The 24,241-nt window shown below is 44.8% G+C and overlaps 1 protein-coding gene across 11 annotated transcripts in view; it reads right to left on the reverse strand.

The window, feature by feature from the left end:
* Positions 1–24,241, reverse strand: part of LOC146772311 (unconventional myosin-IXb-like) — a 103,684-nt gene that overhangs the window by 71,553 nt on the left and 7,890 nt on the right. For 7 of the 11 annotated variants that reach the window (XM_085636673.1, XM_085636678.1, XM_085636670.1 and 4 more), the window contains exons 2-5: positions 23,267–23,340; positions 7,679–7,792; positions 7,359–7,435; positions 2,294–2,394 (exon numbers count right to left, since the gene is read on the reverse strand). In XM_085636673.1, coding sequence (XP_085492799.1) covers positions 2,294–2,394; positions 7,359–7,435; positions 7,679–7,792; positions 23,267–23,340 — 366 coding nt within the window. The remainder of the gene's footprint in view (positions 1–2,293; positions 2,395–7,358; positions 7,436–7,678; positions 7,793–23,266; positions 23,341–24,241) is intronic. The other 4 variants (XM_085636674.1, XM_085636671.1, XM_085636676.1 and 1 more) reach the window with 1 other exon arrangement.

Consider the following 24,241-nt stretch of genomic DNA (forward strand, 5'->3'; position numbering starts at 1 on the left):
GTCCACATTACACACAGCCGCCCCCCTCCTGAACATCCTGTAGCAAACACCCTCCTCCCACTCTCTCTTCGGTTAGCTGAGGAGCCACCATCTTGTGCTTAACAGCAGCCCGACCAGCCAGGGCTTCTTGTGGGTCAGGCGGGGCTTCACCAGTGCCAACTGTGGAGTTCTTCCCTACTGGAGGATCTCCTTGACTCACTGGAACTTTGGCTAAAAGTTGTCCACCTTTCCTACACTTTCTCCTTTTTGTATTCTTCTGGGGCCTACTCGTCCTAACTGTAGTTTGAGCAAATCCAGAATCCTTAGGAAAGGACTCCCACCAGATCAGGCATTGCTCCTGACCTCATAGAGCGGGGCTCACACCTTCTAGGGGGGTCAGAAGCGCCGCTGTGGTGGTAGGCTTGTAGGGCACTGGGGGAACTTCTAAGGTACCCTTTGGGTGTATGTGCTAATAAATCCATCACTGGAATCAGTGTGCGTTTATTAATATGAGGTGTTTGATACCAAACACCATAGGTTTCAGTGAAGCCATTATGCAGCTTTGGAAACTCATTTTGACCAGCACCCAGTACATACCTTAAATTGGTTTCACTGTTTACTTGTACTGTCCAGTAAGAGAGCGAGACATCACAGGGACATATCTGCTCATGCCGATATGCCATCACATGTAATATAATGCACCCTGCCTTAGGGCTGTAAGGTCTGCCGTAGGGGTGACTTACAAATATTACATGCACTGTTAAGGGACATAGATGTAGCAGGGTCCCATTTATACCCCCTAGGTGAAAGAATTAAAGCATATACATGAGCAAATCCCTAATCCACCAATCCAGACAGAACCAGTCAGACCATAGGGTGGGCTGTGCTAAATTGTCCACAATGCCCCAATGCCCTGAGAAGATATAAGCTGTAGGCCACATATGCCCTCTAGTTAACTCAGGTACATCTCTTCTGTATGAGCCATAACCCCAGGTCACTGTCTTCAGAGTAAACAAGTCCCCAAGCCCCCCCTGGGCCTCGCTTGTAAATAAACAGGTGTGTGTAATGATGTTTTTTCACTTTTTAGAGTACTTTGTCACACAGCCTGCAGTGGCAGTCGGCATGAGTTTGGTGCTGGGTGCCTTAAAGCGGCGCAAGATATGCTGCAGTTCTTAGGGAGCCTCCATAGTACCTATGCCCTAGGTACCAGGGGAACCACTTACTAGGGACTTACAGAGGTGCTTAAGGCCTGTTCAACCTGGGGATCAACTGACCACTTGTCTTGTTTTGGGGAAACACTGAGACTGGGGACCTGGTTAGCAGGAACCCAGTGCACTTTAGTCAAAGTTGCATCAAATATCATGCAAAAAGTGTCTTTTGTGGGGGAGGTCGAGAGGGGAGGGGGGAGTACTGCAACAAAAAGGCAGTTCCCTACACGCAGTTGCTAAGGAGCTTAAGCAACTTGAGGCATGCTAAAGATAACTTTCTGAAAGTTACATTTCCAATATATTCAATAAAAATCAGACTTTATCATTAGAATAGTTTTTTATTCAATTCAAAAATAAGTCTTTAAAATAGCTGCTACATGTCAAAGGTTATATAGTAAAGTGTATTATCTATATTTTAACTTGTCCTATGTGTGAGTTACATCCTGACCACTGACAACATCGTTATGGGCTTAGTCACGGAGGGTACATGCCATGTCTAATATCACCCAAGTGCCACTCTTAAATATTATGCACCATACCTCGTGGGGAGCAAGGTGTGATTAGGTGCGACTGATTTTTATTGAGCTGTTCTAAGTGCTTTGTGCAGAACTTGAACACAACTCTCCCTGTAGGCAGGAATGTCTTAATTGCACTTGTGCTAAATGATACATATTGATTTTAGAGTTCCTAGAATGGTTTTGAGACGACCTTTCTCACTCATTGGATTCCATATTGGGATGGTCCCTTTCTAAAAAAGATTTAGAAAGTGAAGTGATTGAAGCCTGATTCTATGCCAGACATTAAGGTAGTCCGTTAGAAGGGGCCAACATATCTTCAAAACCAGATGATGAAAACATGTATTTTTCATGCTAAAAACTAGGCTGTGCTGCACTTTATACCCAAGCAGAAGCACCATAATAATGTCAGACTTACTTTAATTTTAACAAATTTAACGCTACGAATGAGCCTAGAATGTAGCATTAGGTATGCTTGGTTATTTGTTGTATAGTCTTTTAAATTATTTTATGTAGGATCTACATGCGGTGGGGTATCCTGTAACAAATGGAGGGGTACTCACCCCCGGGACAGCAAGCTGGTATACTTACTTGGCATCAGGTTCTTGGTGGGATAGCCACTTTCTCACACCCTTGTCAGACTTCTTTGAAACAAGCAACTTCTTAGGACTTTCTGTTGCACTTGGAGATGGCTGCACAAAGACAGAGCATTACAATCAGTTCCACTTTAATATCTCACATAAAAAAACAGCAAGTGTTTTAAAATAAAGCACAAAAATAATGCAATCAAAAGTGACAATATAGATTTATTTTTTGTGGTGAGGAGGCACTCGACCCACCAGCTGCATATTATTTAAAACTGGGTGTGCTTCCATTAATATTATACAATTGGGGAGAGAAGGTGAGTAGAGCAAAACTAACCACATCCTCTTCACCAATATATATATATTCACTTGCATTTTGCCATCCTGTTCCGGCTGTTCCCGCAGCCCGACCAGAGAAACAATGGTTTGCATTTATCCTGCCAAATAACACCACTTTTTGCATAAAATAATTCCAAACCTTGTTGTCCTTGTATAGTCATCTGATGTGTTTGAGGAGGTTTTGAAAGATTCCTTTGAGACTTGGCAAGCTTTTATGTCAGGCTGCTGAAGCGTAATCAGAAATCTTGAAAGATGGAGAGGCGAAAGTGCCCTACTCCTCTACCCCCTTTCCCCAGTTTTACTTCGCTACATAATGGTTGAGGTGACAATATGGTCCTCTATTCAAAACCATTCACCCTTAATGGACCCCCTGCTTCTGTTTCCCAGCATGCTAAGCATTGACGGAAACAATCTTGGAATAGGGTGGCTCTGGCACCTATAGCCCCAGTGACAAATCCGAATTCCATCAATGACATCAGTATATCTTTTTGGGCAGTAGACTTTAGCTACATAACAAAATGTAGATTCCAATGTTGGTATAGAGACTAACATACTTTTACCAATGAGCATGATATGTCAATTTTTTATCTTGAACCGCCGCCTCTAAATGTTTACTGTCCCTTCTACATCACCCTCCTGGGGGCATCCTATCTTCCTTTCCATCAACAGGCACCTCAGTTAGCTCATAAGAAGACTCCATTCGGTAGGAAAAAACATTTCTTTGTGGACATGACACATTATTAAAATGTAAACCTTCCCTTCCAAAGGCTTTCCCCTTTTATATTTACACCATGAACACGGATACTCAGCTGCTCAATCTATAACTACAGCCTTCAACAAAGATGCCGGTCTGTGAGACCAGAAATAGAAAACACCGCGGCTAACTGAATACACTTTTGTAATTATTAGTTCTAAGGAAGTTGTTTACAACTGGGTTACAAAAACGTGATCTAGCCACTTGAAAACTGTAACACAGTGACATGAACTAGTGAAAAAGTATTAATATTTCCAGAGTAAGAGCCTACGTTCAAATTTATTTGGCTCTAATTCTGCAGTGCCCAATTCAAAATAATTGGAAATTTAAAAAATGACGTCGAACAATAATAAAGAAAGAATCAATGGTTACGTACTTGTAGGCCTGGTTCTGCATATTGTGATCTTAATTGAATCCATAAATGTAAGAATAATTCTGCCGCAAGTGTGAACCCTGGAACAATTCATCTATCTCCAAGGAGGGTGTACAAAAAACACATGCCCAGGGGAAAAAAGGTCACACACTGAGTAGCCTATTTAGGCTGATGTTTTTCGTAAATGCATACTCCTCCTCCACAAAACAAAGCTACACAGCGGCACTTTAAGTGAATGAGGGCAGAAGGAGGCCTGAAAGGCAGAAAGCTGAAGTAAAGGCCCTGCCACAGCTAGCATTATTCCCCATTTCTGAGAAACAGTCTTTTGAGAAGAAAAACACGACCTAAGAGGGCTGCAGTTGAAATTGTAGCTGCGCCAGTGTAACTGAAGGCTGGCTTCTTGATGCAGGTGGGCCGGCTGCAGCCCTGGAGATTCCTAAATTAATATTTTCTAAGTCTCAACGTATGTTGGGACTTACAGCATTATTTTTTTAAAGTGCTGGGAGCCTTGGGCTGGGCGAAGCTGAAATTCAGTCTGACACCATGGAACTGCAGGGCCAGATATTTTTACAGCAGGTCCCCCTGAAGCACTGGAGGAAACGTTTTTCAAAAGCTTTTCTTCGGATGCCCAACAAAAACAACGACAACAGTAATCTTCTACGGCCACCACAACCTCAGGGGAGGGCACTTAGAAGCTATCATGGTGTCAGTCAGAGGCCAACAGCGAAGTCCAATGTAGGTCCACTTGTTACCAGCCAACTTGGTACTTTCAGGAAAAAGCCTCTTGCAGCTTGTCATGTCCCTGTAACCACACACTATGCTAGCTAACTGACGCTTAGAGTCCAATTCTTTACCCTGGATGCAAGAGGGAGCCGGTCCAGTCCTTCAAGGATCCTATCAGGTCACTGACATCAGGGGGGGCACGTTAAAGGTTGGTACTAGCTAGAGGGTGATGGTGACTCTTTAGCATTCCGTAATCGATAGGGTTAAAGTTTCCAGTGGCAACTCAACCGGCTTTTTCAGCAGTTCCTGTGTGCCCTAATACAGACAATACAGACTATCCCAAAGGGCCCCTCACTTTCAAACTTCAGGATGGGTAAACTTTTCTCCCCTTGTGCAGAGCCTGTGTGCCCACCCTGAGATGTGGCCTGGGTAATCAGCAGTCCCCTCCTCTGTGGTCACTCAAAGCGGTTCTAGGGGTAGCTTTCCTCCTACTGGGTTTGGTGCTAGCCTGACTAATGATGACAAAAGTTCAGAACTTCCAGGTGTCACCTAACATTCACTTGGATAGGGCAAGCCCCAGGCGTCACCTAACCTTTACTTGGGACAGGGCACGCCCTGTGAAGTAAAGCAAGTTCCTGGGCCCATTCTGACTGGCCTTCCTGCCAGGGGAAGAAAACACTTCCCCACTCCCAGGCCATTGTCCCTGCTTTGGGAGCTGTTTCCACACCTCTTTCACATCTAATTGTGTCCAAAACCAGCTGGACAGAACTAATGCAAATTAGCCTTCAGCAACTTCAGGCAGCGTAAATTAACTCTCTACAAGTTTTACTTTCCATGTATTAAATAAAAATCATCCAACTTTAACATTGGATTGGATTTTTACTAAATTTAAGTTTTTGAATTGAGTTTATAGCTGGTACAGGTCAAAAGATAAATATTAAAGTGTATAGGTTATACGTTTTCCTTCGTGCTAGTTATAGCCTGACCAGAGACAATGTCGTTTCTAATGTCATACATGTTCCACTCTTAAATATTATGCATTCTAGCTTGTGGCTAGCCAGGTGTGCTTAGGAGTGACTTATTTAATATTTTAAATCACGTTTTGTTATCTGTCAAAAGGATTATATCTATATAGCAAGGTTTAAGCCTCTGCTGTCAGGCCACGCAGGGTAGGGCCGAAGCCATGTTTCCACTGCCACTGTAGTGTATGGCACTAGGTACTGCAGTCCACAAGTAGCATTTAACTTTCCATACCGCTTTTATGTCAGGCTGCTGAAGCGTAATCAGAAATCTTGAAAGATGGAGAGGCGAAAGTGCCCCACTCCTCTACCCCCTTTCCCCAGTTTTACTTCGCTACATAATGGTTGAGGCGACAAAATGGTCCTCTATTCAAAACCATTCACCCTTAATGGACCCCCTGCTTCTGTTTCCCAGCATGCTAAGCATTGACGGAAACAATCTTGGAACAGGGTGGTTCTGGCACCTATAGCCCCAGTGACAAATCCGAATTCCATCAATGACATCAGTATATCTTTTTGGGCAGTAGACTTTAGCTACATAACAAAATGTAGATTCCAATGTTGGTATAGAGACTAACATACTTTTACCAATGAGCATGATATGTCAATTTTTTATCTTGAGCCGCCGCCTCTAAATGTTTACTGTCCCTTCTACAACACCCTCCTGTAGTGTACCAGATTCCAAAACTTTCTGTCACGTGGTCGGGGGGCCCGACATCTAAAAAAATTCAGCTGGGGGGCTCAACCTACAAAAGTTTGAAGACCTCTGGACTAGATAATCTCTACTGCAAAAGGTGTGTGGATGAAGAGTCCTGCAAGAAAGGCCGTGCTGCTCTCCCCTAAAGAGGGTAGGGCTTTAAGAGATGAGATGGCGATGATCACCAGCATAACTGAAACAAACTTAAAAGAAAATGAAGAAGATCAATGTGTCCCAAAACCTCATGCTGGCGAGGGGATGAGGAGGGGAAAAATGTAAATGATTGGAGAAAAATATAAAGAGTTCCGCATCCTGCCAGGTCGGAGGCTGAGTAGACCGATTCATCCTTTCCAGAAATCTGCGTTTGACCTCATGATCACAAGTTCACATCCTGGTGGGTCCACTCAGCCTTTCATCCTTCTGAGCTCAATAAAATGAATACCATGGACTTGGGAAACAAACATCTCTTACTGTAGCGCCAAGAATCCCAAAGATGAATGTGCACTTTACAAATACAAGTTATATATTAACATAACGTGTACTTGTAAAGCACTCGTTCATCCAGAAGGGTAATCTTCGCGCTGAATGCTTCCTGTTACCCAACTCAATGGTACTCTTTATCAACCTCAGAAGGACGATACCCACCGGGATTTGAACCTGTGACCATGAGCTCGAACACAGGCCCCTTAAGTGGATGCATTAGTCCACTAAGCCACCAGACCTTTTAAATGCTGTGCACAGGTGCTCTGTTCCATGGTGGACATGACAAGGGTTAATGAGGATGGTCTGACTGGATATATCAGTAGATATATGATATATATATATATATATATATATATATATATATATATCTATAGCTGATATTGTCTGTACTTAAATGGCATCAGCCCAATGAAACTTTGTGATGTGATATGATACCCCTAATCCTAGGTTTAATACTATGTACGCAAATGATACGTTTTTGCATGCCTGTTAGCTTTCCACACACTTGGCTTTTTATTATTTTCTTTCACTTTCTTTAATCATTTAAAATCTTCTTTCCCTTTCTTTAATAATTTAAAAGCTTCACCTAAACGTTGTGCAACGACAACACGTCACAAAACCAAGACAATACCATTATCTGGACAAACATGTTACAGATTTCCAAAACAGGGTGGAAACCCTTACTGGAGGCAGCTCCTTTTTGGGAGGTTTAGCATCAGCTTTGAAGAGGGCTTTAGGAGTCTTTCTCTGAAATGCTTTATCTGCAAAAGAAAAGAATACGTTGTCAAAAAACAAAAACTACCTTTAAAGAAGACTTCATTTCCTTCACCAAGTGACCTCCTGAGGGACTGGTCAAGAGCAATTAAGTATTTGCAATCACATCCTAAATAGATCTACCAGGAATATAGAATTGTTCATTCTCACTCCTCTCATCAAATTCACAAAACTTGCCCGGTCACACTTTTAGCATGAACTGTTAACTTCTAAGAACACGAAATACATACCATTAATAACAGAAAGATCAAGATCAGGGCGAGCGATTTTATGGCCTTCCAGCAAAGTGGACTGTAGGTCACCTTTCCCAAAGATGGTGGTATCCAGTGTGCCAGGTGGAAGTCCTGGGGGAGAGATGTGATTTGACAATATGCAAGAAGTCATCCTCAAATGCTGCAGTGCCAGCTGTCTGACTCTACTATAGTACAGTGCATACTGTATAATATAAAGCAAATACATCTATAACAGAACAAATGGTTTGCTCAAGAGCTACTTTAAGTGCATGTATACCTTTTAAAGGGAATCCCTAACCACCAGGATGGATAAAAGAGGCATAATGCCACGGACATCCTTCTACATGATGTGGTTAATAAAGGGCCAAAAAAAGTCAGTGTCTCTCCCTTGGTGAAAAATTGAGATCATGCAAAGTGGAGGTCCTCTTTAAGAACATTGCATTACCACAATTCTTCAAAGGACCATCAATATTTAAACGAGAGTTTCACATCATCTGTGAGGGAAATACTATACAACTAAAGCCATTGATTTACTTTTCAAACGCTTACCATTGTTAATAATGTGAAGTTCTGTTATTTTCCATGAAATACTAAGTATCATTGGAAAACCGATTCAAAGCTAGTTTTCACTAAAGTTTTCTATGTTACAACAAAACCCCACAAAAAACATAACTCACAAAAAAAAAACATAAATAGGCAAAGGAATGCGCCATTATTCCATAGACCCGAAATTGTGAAGCAGAAATACGGTAGCCACTTCCCCTGCAAAGTTTATGAACGCACATAGTAGATATCTGTGATGTTCTGCATTAGCATTGCCTGCAGACAATCATACAACAGTCTTTAGTTTGACACTTAAAAAGTAAACATTTTTAGAATGATAGCAGTTAATGTGGCAGGTACCGGGTCTCGTGGGGAACCAGATTTAATGCTGTTTAGGCAATGGGAGAAAGAAGCATCATCGAAGGGTAACCAGTTTGCAAGTTTCGTCATAGTAAGGAGTGAAACATCAGGAATCAGGGTAGATTCTGGCAGAGAAGTATCATTTGATGTCAAAGGACTTAATGAGTCGTAGATACGCTCTACTTTAGATATAAAATAGTTTGCTACAGAATTGCATTGAGCCTCTTCCAGAGCGGGAGGAGCTGGTACCGTATCTGCTCCAGTAAGTTTCTTCACAACCGAGAAGAGCGTGCGAGGACAATTTTGTGCATTGATGACTGTGATCGAAACATAGGCAGCTCTAGCCATTTTGCAATGATGATGGTAGTCCCTAAGGGCTTCCTTGTAGGCTGTTTTACGGGAAGCCGAATAAGAAAGTCTCCATCTCCTCTCAAACGTCTTACATCTAGATTTCATGCGTTTTAGATCATCGGAAAACCAAGGTGAAGGCGGACGGTGGGATGAAGAGTTTTTGAATGTTAAGGGAAGAAGTTAATCAATGGCGGAATTCAGCCATTTGAATACTTCGGAGTTGAGTACAGATGTAGGTGTGTTAGTGTTAGGGAGGGTATTTGATAAACGAGCGTTAAAATCAGTGATATTGAGTTTATGCCAGCGACGTATAAGCATATCTTTTTTTTTAGTGTTAGTGTCATGAGAATCTGTCTGAGATAAGGCAAAGTGTACAGCATAGTGATCCGACCATTCTAAAGGACGGGCAGGAGGAGAACATTCAAAAGGAAGATTTGAAAGGACGGGGTCCAGTAAGTGCCCAGCAGAATGTGTAGGCCCAGAATTACGTAATAGGATATTTAGGGCTTCCAATTCGGATAAAAATAATTTGCTGACATTACATTGACCATCTTCTAGATGGAGATTCAGGTCGCCAAGAATGGAAAAATTGGCAGCTTTCAGAGAAAGAGGGGCCAAGGTGTCTGCAAAGAAAGTTATCCAGGTGTTAGCATTGCCGGGGGGACGATAGATCAGGAGACCAGACAGGGTGAGCTGAGGGCTAATAGCAAGCTTAAGAAGTCCGGCTTCACAACCAAACATGGGAAAAACATCAAAAGTACATGAGTAATTTGACTTAAAATTTATCGCAATGCCACCTCCTGTGCCAGTGTCCCTGTCTATTTTTACCAATTTATAGCCGTCGGGAATCGCTATGGCAATATCAGGCCCTGAACTAGCCTGAAGCCAGGTTTCTGTGAGGAACATGGCATCCGGATTTGCGTCTACTATAAAGTCATGGATGATAATCTTATGCTTTGGAAGGGATCTACAGTTCACACTCCAAAATTTCAGTATTGAGAGGGAGGAGGAAGTTTTTGCAGTTCTTGTTCTACCCCTCTGTTTACGAATTACTTTCAGTTGGTTGCACCTTGACATTCGGCCCATGGTGAAGCCGCAGTGGGTGCATTTAAAGTTATGAACCGGCAACACACATGTATTGCACTGTGCGGGGGGGGGGGGGGGGTGATTGAGTCGCTTTAACTTCTCACCTGTGTAGGTGTAAGTAGTGCCATGAGGAACGTGGAGTGCTGGAAGCAGAACCCGGTCCAATGCCCCTAGGCCCGTCCTGGCGTGGACGGGCGTAGACGGGCCTGACTCTGGCGCGACTCCGGCGCGCCCGCTGAGCGAAGACATGGACGTCCCTTTTTATGCGCAGCTAGAGCGCTGTCACTCCCACCCACACCCAAGATGGCCGCCGCTGTTCCGTGTCCGGGACCGACTCCACAGCGTCAATACTCGGCTGGGAGTGGCCCAGGGCAACGGGAAAGAGGGGAGCAAGGTGGGTACTTCTACCTTTGTAAATCAAGCCAGTTTGCACCGAGTTGGAATAAAGTGAAAAGCGGCGATTTAGCAGTTTTGTAGAGCAGGTAAAAACAAAGCAGTGCCAAGCAACTCAGCCTCCTGGCTTCCGCCTGAAGAGGTGCAGGATCAGTCATACAATTAGGCGTTGGCCAAATCGGGACCCCTTTAATGCGCAACTAGAGCGCTGTCACTCCCACCCACACCCAAGATGGCCGCCGCTGTTCCGTGTCCGGGACAGACTCCACAGCGTCAATACTCGGCTGGGAGTGGCCCAGGGCAACGGGAAAGAGGGGGAGCGAGGTGGGTACTTCTAGCTTAGTAAATCAAGCCAGTTTGCACCGAGTTGGAATAAAGTGAAAAGCGGCGATTTAGCAGTTTTTTAGAGCAGGTAAAAACAAAGCAGTGCCAAGCAACACAGCTTCCCGGCTTCCACCTCAAGAGGTGCAGGATCAGTCATACTACTTGCTCATCCATTTTGTGAGCCATCTTGAACATCTAATATCAAAGTAAATGGAAGTTAAATGTAAACTAGTTTAAAAGTGGTTTAAAATAATAACGCTACCATAAATTAAAACGATAATAGCCCTGGAATAAAACAGTGTCAGTACTTATTACTAGCATATTTTTATGGAAGACTGCAGAGGGTGTTTTCCAGCAGACAGCCCACGCTTTGATTACTCTCTGAGCCACTGTCAATGAGAACATAGAAAGAGCATGCAAGCACATGGCAGAACCAAGAAGCCAAGTGCACAAAGTTAGGTACCCTGGCATAGAGAGAAGCCTAGCCATAGTTAACAAGCAGCTCGACCTGCCGTAAAAGGCCAGAATCGCTATAGCTAAGCACAGGCATCTACAGGCAGTACGCCATAATGTACGCTATAAAAGTTACCTCTGCATCTGTACTCATTCAGTTGTACAGCACAGTAACAAAATCCTGGAATACATTTTGCCTTCCTGGCATGCTGTCCTTTACTCCAACATTCCCAAAGATATATAGTACACAATTAGTGCTACAGTCTTTACTCCTGGGAGCGGGATGTTATCTGAAGGGCCTTTAGCCCATGTACTGTCATTGCTTTACCCTGCTGCCCTTTTTAAGGGGATGAGTCACACTCAACATATGTAAAGGATGGTGGGTGATAGTAGCTATTACAAATATCAAAAGGAGCGGACCCCAGATCAAGGAGAATTTAGACCATGTTATTTAAAGTACTTCAGGCATTCCCATAAGGCCTCAGCCTGGGATCTTAAACAGTCATATTAACCCAGGCTCTGATCTTGATATCAATGAAACCTGAAGACTTGGGTCACCTTTATCCGAATTTGCCACCCTTGGTGCATTAAGTTAATTTCTCTACAGTACCGGTTCTTTTTCAGCCACCAGAACAAGCACAGGGCTGATTGGAAACTTATGTTTCTCAGGCTGCCTGTGCTGGTAGCCAGTCAGATTTCCTGATGAGTAGGGAACACTGTGTAGGAAACTGGGCTGTTGTTGCAGTTATCCCTCCACTTTTTGCCCTCTTTTTAGGTCTCGTCTGGCGAAAGCATCGCATGCGCTGCACTTGCCCTGGAGAGGACCTTTTGGAATTAATTCAGCCAAAGCTGAATGCACGCGCATCCAGATGGACAAAGATGGCTGCTCTCGCCATCCGCAAAGCTAAACATTCACGTGTAGGGACAAAAAATGCACGCGCATGTGGACAGCCCGACGCCATCTTTGTTTACTTTCATTAGCGTAGGGCTTTGTAAACGAGCGTGCATTTTTTTGGTCCCTACGCATGCATGGCGGTGTGTCGATCTTCAGCCTTCCTTCCTACCCCCCCCCCCGGCCGTGCTCTCCTTCCCAGCGTCTACCGGGAGGAGGTTCCTCCCCCTCCCTCTAGTGCTATTTGGTTACACAATAGCATTGCTAACGCTGACCCCGCTCACCCAAAGCAGAGAGAGGAGCGTCCGGCTTCCCCACTTGTAAGTTGTTTGTGCTGCAATTTTCCTTTCAGCCACAACAGAACGCAGAGATACACCAAGATGTTCCACTGAACCGCCGTGCTCGCTTTCAAGAATGACCCAAGTATGCGCTCCGCGTCTTACACACACTTGTTTTTTTCTGACCCCCTCCCGCCCCTGCCATTGCACAAGCTGGTTAAGTCAAGGGCGGGGAGTACTTGGGTGAGTAATGCAGCGAGGGCAGAGCTCAGTTCTCGAGGCCCTGCCCACACCACGGGAGCCCCGCCAGCACTGATGCTCTGTGAGGTGGTGGCAGTACCAGCACAAGACACGGCGAAGGCAGCGCGAGCCGGGAGCAGCGGGGTGCTGGGGCTTCAGAACCAGGACTGCGGTAGCTGCAGCTGGGTAAGTCGGCCGTGGCTCATGGGCCCGAGCCATGGGCAACACGGCGCACAAAACCCTGCCAGCTGAGGGGCAGGGCGGGCAGAGTGACACACATGGGTGCCTCCTGGTCAATGGTGTACCAGATCCAACAGGACAGGAGCACGCGTGGGGCCTCAGTGCCCGGGCAGGCCTGTGCTATCCGTGGTACCGATGTGCTAACGGTGGACCCTTAAGCAACCCGGGATGTGTAGCGTTCTGCCCTCCGTGAAAGATGTGGCCTCTCCTACCCGTGCAGTCCGAACAGGGTGCGACCTTAGGCTTCTAGGGATGTTTGAACTCGCCTGGTCCTTCAGCGTGCGAGCAGGAGTCGGCCTCCGCCATCTATTTTGCATGTCCTAGTTGTGACTATACCCCCTCACTGAAGTCTGTATCGCAGGGTGTTGGTGTTTATTATAGTGCATTTAGTATAGTTTGGAGTGTCAGCCTCGGTCTGCTCCTCTCCAAAGCTCCGAGTGAACAGTGTACTCTTGGCCAGGGCTCACGCGCCAGTTTCGGTTTTGCACGACTAGTTTGTTCACTGTGCTCTAATGGTGTGTTGAGTGATATATTGTAATGTTTTTTTTTACATGCTAATACATGAGGTTTCCCTCGCCTCCCCCACTTTCCTCTGCCCGCAGACCTCCTCCGTCCCGCTCTCCCTCGGCTGTGCTGGGTCATGGCTGCTCGCAGAGGCTGCTCCGTACTTACGGCAGCCGTGGCGGCGCCCTGAGCAAAGCCTGGAGGGGGGAGTCCGGCAGGGACATGTCCACCTTCACCCTGAGCCCCCCCGGAGAGAGGTGAGAGGGTGGATGGGTCATCTGAGCATCAAGAGGGGAGTAGTGGCAACTGGTGGTTGGGGGGCCCTGGTGCATCAGTGAGATGTCGATGTATAAGTGCACCTATGGGGCACGCATAAGACCGATGCACGGGGCCGGGGCCTGCAGCCTTGCCGGCATTTAATCGATGCACCTTGGAAAGACTGCTGCAGCTTCGTAGACCTTGGCTTGCACCAGTCACCCAGCCATGAGGAGAACTGTGCAGTTCTTGAGCACTAGTGCAACACCGGGAGAGGAAGCTATTGGCGGCACGAGGGGTTGCTCACGCCCGTTGGGTATTAATACTGTTGCAGCTGTGGAGAGCTGGTGCCCTCCTCGTGAACAGTACTGCACACATGGGGTGTCGTGCAGTTGAAGAACACTGGTGCTCATTCAGGGTGCGATGGCTAATGCAGTTGTCTTTGGTGCTTTGTAACATTTTAATGGTGACAAAGCTGCACATGTGTTGTAGTGCTGGATTGATGTGTAGTGGAGGTCTGATGCACCTGTGGGAACGCTGTTGGTGCAGAGAGCATGGGGGCTGGTGCAAGAACGGACTGGTGTGGATGTGGGAGAGGCCGAGACGGGCACCAATGCTGCAGAGTGCGGTCATCGAGTAATAGGGACCCAGGTCTAAATGTCAAGGTGCACGGGCACTGTGGGGGCACTTCATGGATGCAGTAGCATGCAAGCTTAGGTAATTGTGAATAGAATAATTGTGCAGTGCTAACGTGACTGTTGGTTGAGGGTCATTTGGGGAGCAGCAGTGGGTCCCCGGTGCAGCTGTTGTTGAGGGTAGTGGATGGGGCTCGCACAGCATATGCACTAGTTTACACGGACGGACTGATGGTGCAGCTTGCGCGGCGGATAAGCATTAATGCAGTTGTGCAAGTCACTGGTTGTGCGGGGGTAGGGGAGGTTCATTAGTGTAGTTGCAAGAGGGTTTATGGTGACTAGTACCACTGTCAGGGGTGGGTGGACTCTGGTGCAACGGGGCAGACTTGGTGTTTACTAGTACAGCTGTTGTGGGGCAGGAGTCGGTGGGGCTGGCAAAGTTGTGTATCTGCTTTGGGGCTGGCTGATCATGAGTGCGTCCGTGAGTTTGTGGTGGATCACTGGTGCAACACGGAGGGAATCGGCCTTCACTCCTGCAGCTGCGGGAAGCCGAGGTTGACATGAAAAGCTGTGAGCGAACTAGGCATTCCGCTTTTAAGTGGATGAATGGTTTACTAGTGCTGCTGCGATGCAGTAGTGCAGAGGGGAGTCAGAGGTGTTCACTTACTCATTTTCGAGGAGTGCGGCGTGTTCACTGGTGCCGGATAAGGCTACGTTAGTGCAGTTGCTCCTCAGGTTAAGGACCCACTGGTGCAGGTGTGAGGTAATAGGTCGAGCCCTGGTGCTGTTGCGGGCTGCATGTGGGGTATATTGGGGTTCACCGGTGCAGCTGTGAGTAGGAATGTGGTTCACCAGTCCTTTAGTGGGAATGGGTGGTGCAGCTGCGCAACGCTTGCACGGACTGCAGCCTCTTCTGGGTTGCACATTGGACACTGGTGCAACTTTGTGGTATTCTATTTGCATTCACCTGAACAGCTGCCGCGAGGGTGGGCCGTTCAAGCATGCAGCTTTTGGCGTCAGTTCAAGGCACCATTTTATTTTTCTTTGCTAAGTGGCACTTGCTTTCCGGGCATCTGTAATGAGCAGGGGCAGTTGGGTATTTATGATAAAACTCCAACCTATAATTGTAAGATGTTCTTCTTAAAGCGCCCTGGTAGGGAGAGCATGGTGTGTGTGAGAGACAGCAGTGTGTGAGAGACAGCAGTGTGTGAGAGACAGCAGTGTGTGAGAGACATATGCATAAAAGTGCTCCAGTGTTGTATTACAAAAGGCACTACAGTTACTGTTTTTATTCCTCTCAGATCCCAATTCACACACAACTTATTGTTAATTCAGTGCTTAATTTGTGTATAAAAATGTGCCAGGGCCCAAGGCATTGCTTACCAGGCCACTGCAGGGGACGCCTTTCCTTTCCGTTGTGCCATATAAGTATGTTTGTGTGCCTGAATCTTGTCCGTTTATAGGCGGAGTCTCCAGAAACTGTACTGTAGGAACATTTGAAGCCTCCTGGGCAGGTTAGGGATATCAAAGGGCCAGAAATTAGACACCCTTGTGTTGGTAGCTTCCAAAATGGCTGGGGTTCGACAATTTGTTGCTGTTTATGCCCCGCTGTAACCAGCCTTTGCAACGCAACAGGTCTCGTATTTACGCAAGTATGAGCTATTGGCATTGTAAATGACAATGCCTTTTATTTATGTTTTGGAATTTGAAACATTAATAAAACACATTGTTATTTGCAATGTCAATAGCTGAAACTCACGTAAATACGAGACCTATTGCATTGCAAATGCAACAGCTCTCGCATTGGCGAGAGATTACGCTATTGGCATTGTAAATGACAATGCCATTTATTTATCTATTTTCAAAACCAACACATAAATAAAAGGCATTGTCATTTACAATGCCAATAGCTCTAACTTTTGCAAATGCGAGACCTATTGCATTGTAAATGCTTTTTTTTTGTGTGCAAAGTTTCTGTTTCCATCTCAGCATGTCCAACTGCAACCTTACTAATAATGATGAGGACACCACTTGGTGGAGAGCATGTGGCCTTACGCCAGAGCTTCCGACTTTGGAGCTTGGGAACCGGGTTCGAGCCGCGGCGATGGCTCAGCATCCTGCAAATCACTTAATCTCCACGAAATGAATGTGTCCTTGTGTAACGTAACCGGTGATCATACAAAGCGCTCCAATACCTTCAAGTCAAATTTGTGCTATATATAAATCTGTTTAAAAAAATGTGTTCGGAGTGTGGCCTAGCATGGGGCACAGCAGTTGGTGGGGTCTCCTCTGTGATACTTTGGTGTCGTAGATTTCTAAAGCGTTCCCTGTGGTTCAAATAATGGTATCAGCTAACTGCGAGGTAAACAAACTGGGTTACCGATCTAGTCTAAATTTCCCCAGAGCCTAGCTCAAAGTCTGCAATCAAGAGTGTGAGTTATTGTTATGGACGATTATCTTGGTCAGTGTTGCAAGGCTTGCCTTCACTAGTCCTCTCCAGTTTCACTTTTATGGCTTAATCTCGGCAATGATCACTGTCTTGTGATTTACTGCACTACTCCCACTCATTAGACTCCAGCCTGAACACGGCAACAGTCCCTAGCCTGTCACGCAAATGTTATCGCTGCAGCAACTTTAAAAAAAAAAAAAACATTAAAAATGCAATAGGTTTCGCCTTTGATTAAGTTAAAGCCATTTGCTTTGCTAATGGTATTGTATAGCAAAGCAAATGGCTTTAACTTAATAAAAGGCGAGACCTATTGCATTTTCAATGCTTGTTAGCTACTAGATGCTGATTTTCGACTTTGACAGTGCTCCTGACCTACAACAAGGTGTTGTCTAATTGTGCTACAATTGGCTAAGAACTCTAGCACCCCTTTAAGTACCAAGTAAATGGCACCCCAGTTACCTAGGGCATGAGTGCTGAAGAGGGTCCCAAAGTGCTACAGCATGTCTTATGCCACCCTAAGGGACCCACATGCAATTTCCACACAGATTGCCATTGCAAGCTGCGTGACATGGTGCAAACCCTGGGTGAAAACATGGCATGGCACACGTGTGTGTAATGCCAAAGTCACTGAATCTAATCTATGCAAGTCACCCCTACAGCAGGCCTTAGAGCCTCAAGGCAGGGTGCATTATATTTTGTGTGAGGACAAATCTCCATGAGCAGATATGCCCCTGTGAGGTCTAGTTCTTTTACTAGATATTGCCAGTGAACAGGGGAGCCATCTTAAGGTATGTACTGGGCACTGGCCAAAACGAGTTCCACAGCTACATAATGACTTCACTGAAACATATGGTGTTTGGTATCAAACACCTCGTATCAATAAACCCACACTTATTCCACTGATGGATTTATTAATACATGCACCCAGAGGGTACCTTGGACCTACCCCCTGAAAGGTGTGGTGGCTGACTAGTCCAGTCCAGCCTGCCACCACAGAGGAGTTTGACCTTCAGGGGTGATAGTCCACACTCTCAGGAGGTCAGGAACAATGCCTGCTCTGTAGGGAGGTGTTTAACACCTCCTCCAGGAAGGCTGGTAAATTAGCATTTCAAGAGCCCACTATGATACGCAAATATGGCTTCCCTCAGAGGTGAGGGGTTGCCAACACCCCTGACCAGGGCCCATTTGGCGGCAGGACAGGCAGGAAAATTAATAGCCAAGAGGCGTGTCCACCCTCAGGCTAGTTCCACCCCTGAGGTGGGCTACCAGATGTGGATACAAAATGAAAAACTCTGCCATCTTGGTTATGGTAGAATTAGGACACTCTGTGACAGGGAAGAAAGTGGTAATAATGGGGCATAGTGAACCCAGGGGGTAAGTGGCCCATTGGCTACTCCCCTACATTCCCCTAACACCCCTAAATCTAGAATTTAGGGGAGCGCCTGGCACTAGGCAATCAGATTACTGCCAACCTAGGAAGGACATGAGAAAGCTGCGAGAAGTAAGGACTGTGGAGAAGCAACTAACTTGGCACCAACCTTGCCGGCCTGTCTGCTGATCCCAATGAACTTGTGCCATAGTCATCTCATCCTGCTGCGCCTCCAAAAGCCTGGGAGGACGCCTGCCTTCAACACAGACCCAGGAACTCCCGTGGAGTAGCTGAGTTGCTTCCCTGCAGGAACTTCAAATGAACTGTGAAGACTCCGGACCAGCGCAAAATCGACAACGGAAAGCACCACTGCCAGAGTTGAAGTGGGTTAACGGTGCCAGCGTGGTCCCCCAACCCCCCAGAGATAAAGCCCACCTTGGGTCTGCCCACCTTGGGTCTGCCCACAGTGGGTCTGCCCACAGTGGACTCACCAATGCTGCCTGCAGTCTCTGTTTGCAGGCCGCCACTACTGTGTCTCAAATGATGAAAACTAGACGCCTTCGAACACCTCTGCACCCAAGCGCCCTGGCCCAAGGAGAAGAGGACTAAAGGTGTCCCCATGCATCACGAGACCTAAGCCCCCTTGTTGGTTCAGCCTGACTGGTCTGCCAGTTCCAACTTACAGCCTCTTTGCAACCAGACTGTTTCCCATTGAGGTGAATAGGACACCCGATGCCATAACACACCTCTGCACCCGGAAGTCCCAGAGCCTCCTGATCTGCCCTGTTGATGTGGCTTTGGACCTTGCCCCATACTTTCCTTAAGTCTAAGAGATGGTTCCAGTAAGTCGCAGTATACATTTTTCCCTAGTAGGATAACACTGGGCACCCAATGCTGAAAAGCACCTCCGTACCCGGCCGCCCAAAGTGACCGGTCAGTGCTGCCTTGAGCCTTGCCCAATACTTACCTCAAGTCCAGGAGACTGGTCCCGTAAATCGCCGTGAAGTGCCCAAATGCGGTGAATGCCCCCCCCCCCCCCCCACCAAATAGGATAAATCGGTGTCGGAATTAGTGCCTTACAGCCTTTGTGTACGTAATAAATGCTTGGCACTACTGTCTGATATGCCCAACTGCTCAGCCACACTACCACAAAAGAAAGCATTTGGGGTGTATTTTGTGCCTCCAATTCCTTTGGGGTTTACTTGGACTCAATACACAGTGTACTTCTTTTTGGTCCACTATATAAAGTGACAGCTTCCTACACACGGTATGGGAAGAGAATGTCAAACACTTTTCCTTTCTACGGTTTGAGATACAAAATGTTCCGTTTTCTCTAGAGAGCAGATGGATGGGTAGGGTTTTAGGAACATATTGTGCCCTCTAGCCAGAAAAACCACCACTCCCAACTAGAACTTCTACCCAGGCATTCAAAGACTGGCAACTCCCTCTCGAAAGCTGATCACCATGCTTACCTCAAATCACAACAAAATAAACAAGATTAATTAATTAATTTAAATAGATGGAGAACTGTCGCAACAAGAGAGGTTTGCTATTGTGCAAGTTACTCTGCTTTGAAAAATTAGGATTAAAATGTGGTTGAATGGGTTCTAAATGTAAATCTGTCAAGGCATCCTTAAAGCACAGAGAAGAGAAAGCTGGTCTAGTTTAGAAGTCTTAAGGCAGCTTTGTTGTTTCAATATTTTTTAGTCCGTAATCCACAAAGAACATGGTAAACATTAGTCTTTGTGTTTTAAACCTAGTCAGAACTAGTAAACACATCACTGTCAATGTGCTGGAGGTTTACAACAAACTTACTCACCTGCACAGATGAAAGGAATACCCATCACAGAAGGCACAGAGGGCTCTGTGGGAAGGCAGGTGGTGTAGAATAGCGTTGAATGACGAAGCACAACAAAGAAACCCATGTCACATAAGGCCGGCAAGGTAAACTTACAATCAGACTCCACTATGCCTGCCATATGAGCCACTTCCCTTCTCACTCACATAGGGAGGGACTTATGCATTTGCTGCCCCCTCCTGGGCAGAAATTAGAAAGTCAATTTTCCAACAATCTAAAAACACAAACTAGAAATATACTGGACAAGTATTGTTGGGGATAATATATCATTTTGATAATGGCATTGCCTCTACGACATAATATTTTAGATGTCTAGGATTACAGTCATGAGTTGCCTTAAAGTGCCTAGCCACTGGATGGCTGGGGTCAATATTGGATGTATATATATATATTTAATTGGGAAAAAAAACATTTAAAGGGGCGTTTTAGTTAGGCAAAAATGTCAGTTAAAACAATGTTAAAAAAAGATGAAATTCACCAATTATAGGTATCTCAAGTAACTTTAACTCGTATCCTAAAGTAACTAACTCCTGCTCTCTTGCCCCATGACGCAGAAGAACAGTTACCTGTAACCTCAATTCTTGGTCTTGAGTATTTCCTCTGAATACATATACATCCCTTCCGCCTCTAGGAAGCATGGTTGAAAATTTAAGTGTCCTGATCCTCCCACTGTATTTCCCTCAATGTAACTGCCGTCTAGCCCTGCACTGCATGATGGAGAGGGTATAAAGTTCATAAAGCTGCAGGCTCAGATGCTTGGCACTGTGCAAATCTAGTACGTTACAGCCCACCATCCCTTTCAAAGAGGTCAGTAAAACTCCTTACCACTGATATTCTCGCAAACCAAACTCTAATCATCAAAAGCCCTCATAGACAGTAGCTTTAGTGCATGACAACAAGTGATAAGACTTGCTAAAAGCACAACTATGCTCACTACCCGCAGACGACCCAACAACCCACCCCCCTCTTGGGCCAAGCTCGAGACTCACTCAACCACCCAGTTCCACTTCCTTTGTTCTGCCCAGTCAGCAACAAGTCAGCCCTGCACAACTGTCCCCATGTCAACCAAGAAAACTATTACTAAATATAAGGGTTGCCCTGGGCTCACTAAAACAATCCGCTCTGGCTCATCACTTACTTACCAGCTACCAGTTCCCAAACATTTTGAAGATCTTGGATGGAGCACAATATCTATACTTCAGACAGTTAAGAGTGCTAGATTCCCAAATCCCCTTTCATATCTTCCAACTACGCTACAACTTAGAGACCAAAGAAAAGAAAAACTACCAGAAGATCATGGAACAGCTTTAAAGCTATATCCTTGACACAATTCAAAGAAAAAACTACTTGCAAATACTTCACAGCAACTCATCCTCCAATCGAACCTCAGCCATCAGCCTTCATGGCATAAAGAGATATGAGAAACACCAACACTGGTGCTTCAGCCTCTAACTCGTACGAATCATAAGTCACTTCTCTTAACATTCCATTAACAGAAGCTTTCCTCAAACTGTGATGGAACAAAGATACCACTGCTCCAACCCGTATCCGTCACGCAATCTACCATTCTTCATCCTATACAGAGCATTACAGCCCTCCAGAAAATTGAGGAAAATCTGGGCTCTTCACGTGCTTTTCTTCAGTTCGAAGCTGAATGCCTTCTGGAGCAGAGTTTCTAAAGACAAAGCCTCATATTGCCAAATAACAATCTATCACTTCAAGACCCCCTTCTCATGTCTTTCTATCCTTGCAAATCCCTGGACATTTCCAAATCAGATTGATTGATCTACTTCAGGAATTGTAATCCAACAAATTAGCATATTTTGGAAAAATTCTGAACCTCTGCTACTTATGCCATTGTGGAACGCCATCTACCCAACTCCGGATTAAACCTAAATGAGCTGAAACCAATCCTTCACAAGAGCATCCAAGGAAGCTGTGGACCAAGAAAAAGTGACTTCATATCTAAATATTCTACTGACAACTTAGCAAAATGAATTCTGAATAAATGAAGTGTCTCCTTGTTCGTACTTGTTTACTGGATATGCCCACTGATTTTCAGGATTAATTTGAAACCCAATAAAAAAAAAGGATCTAACTCAAAAAAGAAAATAATGTGTCTAATAAGCATCTTCTCTTATTTAATAATTTTTGTTCTTGGAAAAACCAATGTTATGCAAAAAGGCCTCAGGATCCAGCATGGTGCTTTCAACATTTATAAATTTAGAGAATACCCTTGACAGAAAACCAGTGTTACAGGTTAGTAACTTTTCCTTGTGCTTGAACATATGTGGGCGATACAGATGTTACCAGTATGCAAGGATGATATATTTGAGTGTCCCGATCAGGACAAAGAAGGATGGAATAAGCACTGAGTAAACCTGTACAGTCCGAGATAAATGGGGGAACAATAGTGACAAAGTTAGGTCCTTGGTATAATATACAGTTATTGAATGAATGATTCAACTCCTCAAGTCATGGAATTACATTGAAGAGTTATATCTCAGAAGTTTTTAGACACCATCCACCGCAGCAACATATAATCATTACTCCTAACAGGGTAGAGTAGTTTGATAGATCAACCATTTGATCGCTTCTCATTCAACCAAATTACAGGCGGTCCTAGGTTTAGCCATAATTTACATATAATAAACTGGGCTCACACACAAGTTGAAATATCAGCTGTTGGTTATTCATAAAGCAAGATAGTTGAAGAATTAGTGACACGAATTAGAAGTGCAACATAAGTATCAACAGTAAGTGAACTATTGTTAAAGGAAAGTAACTATTTCTAAATTGCATAGAAAGCAAATATTTAATGACAATACTAATGTGCTCTGCTTTAGCGGCAGCGCAGCTCGACCATCATTTTCAAAATAAATAGAACTATTTCAAATGACTGGGGAGTGAGTGGTACAAGCAGCTAGTATGTGTCATATGGAAGTGTGGCAGACTGACATTTGTGGCAGACAGTTAACCAAATAAACTACAAGCACAAGCAGGCCTGATAGTTTGAATTGAGTGGTTAGTGAATCCATTTCAGCAAGAGAATAGTCATACCAGAAAATCTAAAATTAGTTTTTTTAGGGCTATCGAAGTTAATCAAGACAAAGAGATGAAAGCAGTTCCTGTGTGCCTGTGACGCTAAAAGCAGAAAAGACTGCAGTAACTCTTGACTGGAAAAGACTGTAGGCCTCGACGATATTCAACTGCAGTTGAATTCCAAGTTGTCATAAAGAAAATAATAAAAAAGTAAAAAATAAAAACAGAAAAAATCATTCAAGCCCAGAAATACAATACAAAAAAGTAAACTGTTTTACAATGGTCCCTTGATCAATGCCTCTGAAATTCTTACCTTTAGGCTTTTTCACCGTGATTTCATTACTACTCCCAGAGCTATTGGTGGACACATCCTCTGAGGGGGCACTGCTAACAGAAGAGAGAAGATGTTTTCAGTTTACATGTTTGTGTACTCGCAGCACTTGGCTTTTCTGACGGAACGTGCACACTATTTTAACATGTATCGTACGCCTCCTTTCCAGGACTTCTGTTTGAAAGGATTTGTAAAACACCAGACAAACAGACAATCACAAGCAGTCCTCTCTGTGTTTCAACTGCCTTGAAACAAAAACAATGTTTTCCGCTTCCTTACCTTCATGTCCCTTTGGGTTCACTCAAATATGTTTGATAAACATAAACATTGGAAATATTACACATGTTGAGAATCCTGAAGTACTTTTGCAAGAGAAGATCTTTTTTGTAAGGCTTTTTTAGGTGCACAGCAATTACATAGAATGACAGTATTTTTCCAAAAAAGACAAGTAAGTTAAAAGCTGTCACTAGGGTGGATCAAATTGGCTGTTAACACTTTTCATGAACCTGTCAAAAGGATTATTTTTTTTATTGATTTCTAAAGAAAATAACAGGTAACAGCATTTACAAAGTGATTAAGTACTGGAAAAAGTTGGAAATAACATTAGTATTTTCCTATATAAGTAAATAGATACGGTCAGTGTAAGGATACAGGTCGAAATTGTGTGCCCAATATGGGTATTAATAATCTCTATCGGTTGATTATGTTAAAACTTTTTGTATTGCATAGGGTCGGTTATCAAGACGTCGTTCTCGCTTTTCAGCCTTTAGTCAGAGATACAGCCAGTGCTACCCTATTTCGATTAAGTATGTAACCATAAAAACGAGAAAGAGCGTAAAGAGCAGAGAGAGGGTCTGAGTGGCAGGAGTGGGATGGAGTCCAGCAGGGTCTATAGCCTTCTCTCGGACTCTGTGTCCTTTGAGCTTTGGGAAAACAAATCTCTGCTAACCCAAGACT

This window comes from Triturus cristatus, chromosome 12 (assembly GCF_964204655.1).
Source record: "Triturus cristatus chromosome 12, aTriCri1.1, whole genome shotgun sequence".
In the NCBI taxonomy this organism is placed as follows: domain Eukaryota; kingdom Metazoa; phylum Chordata; class Amphibia; order Caudata; family Salamandridae; genus Triturus; species Triturus cristatus.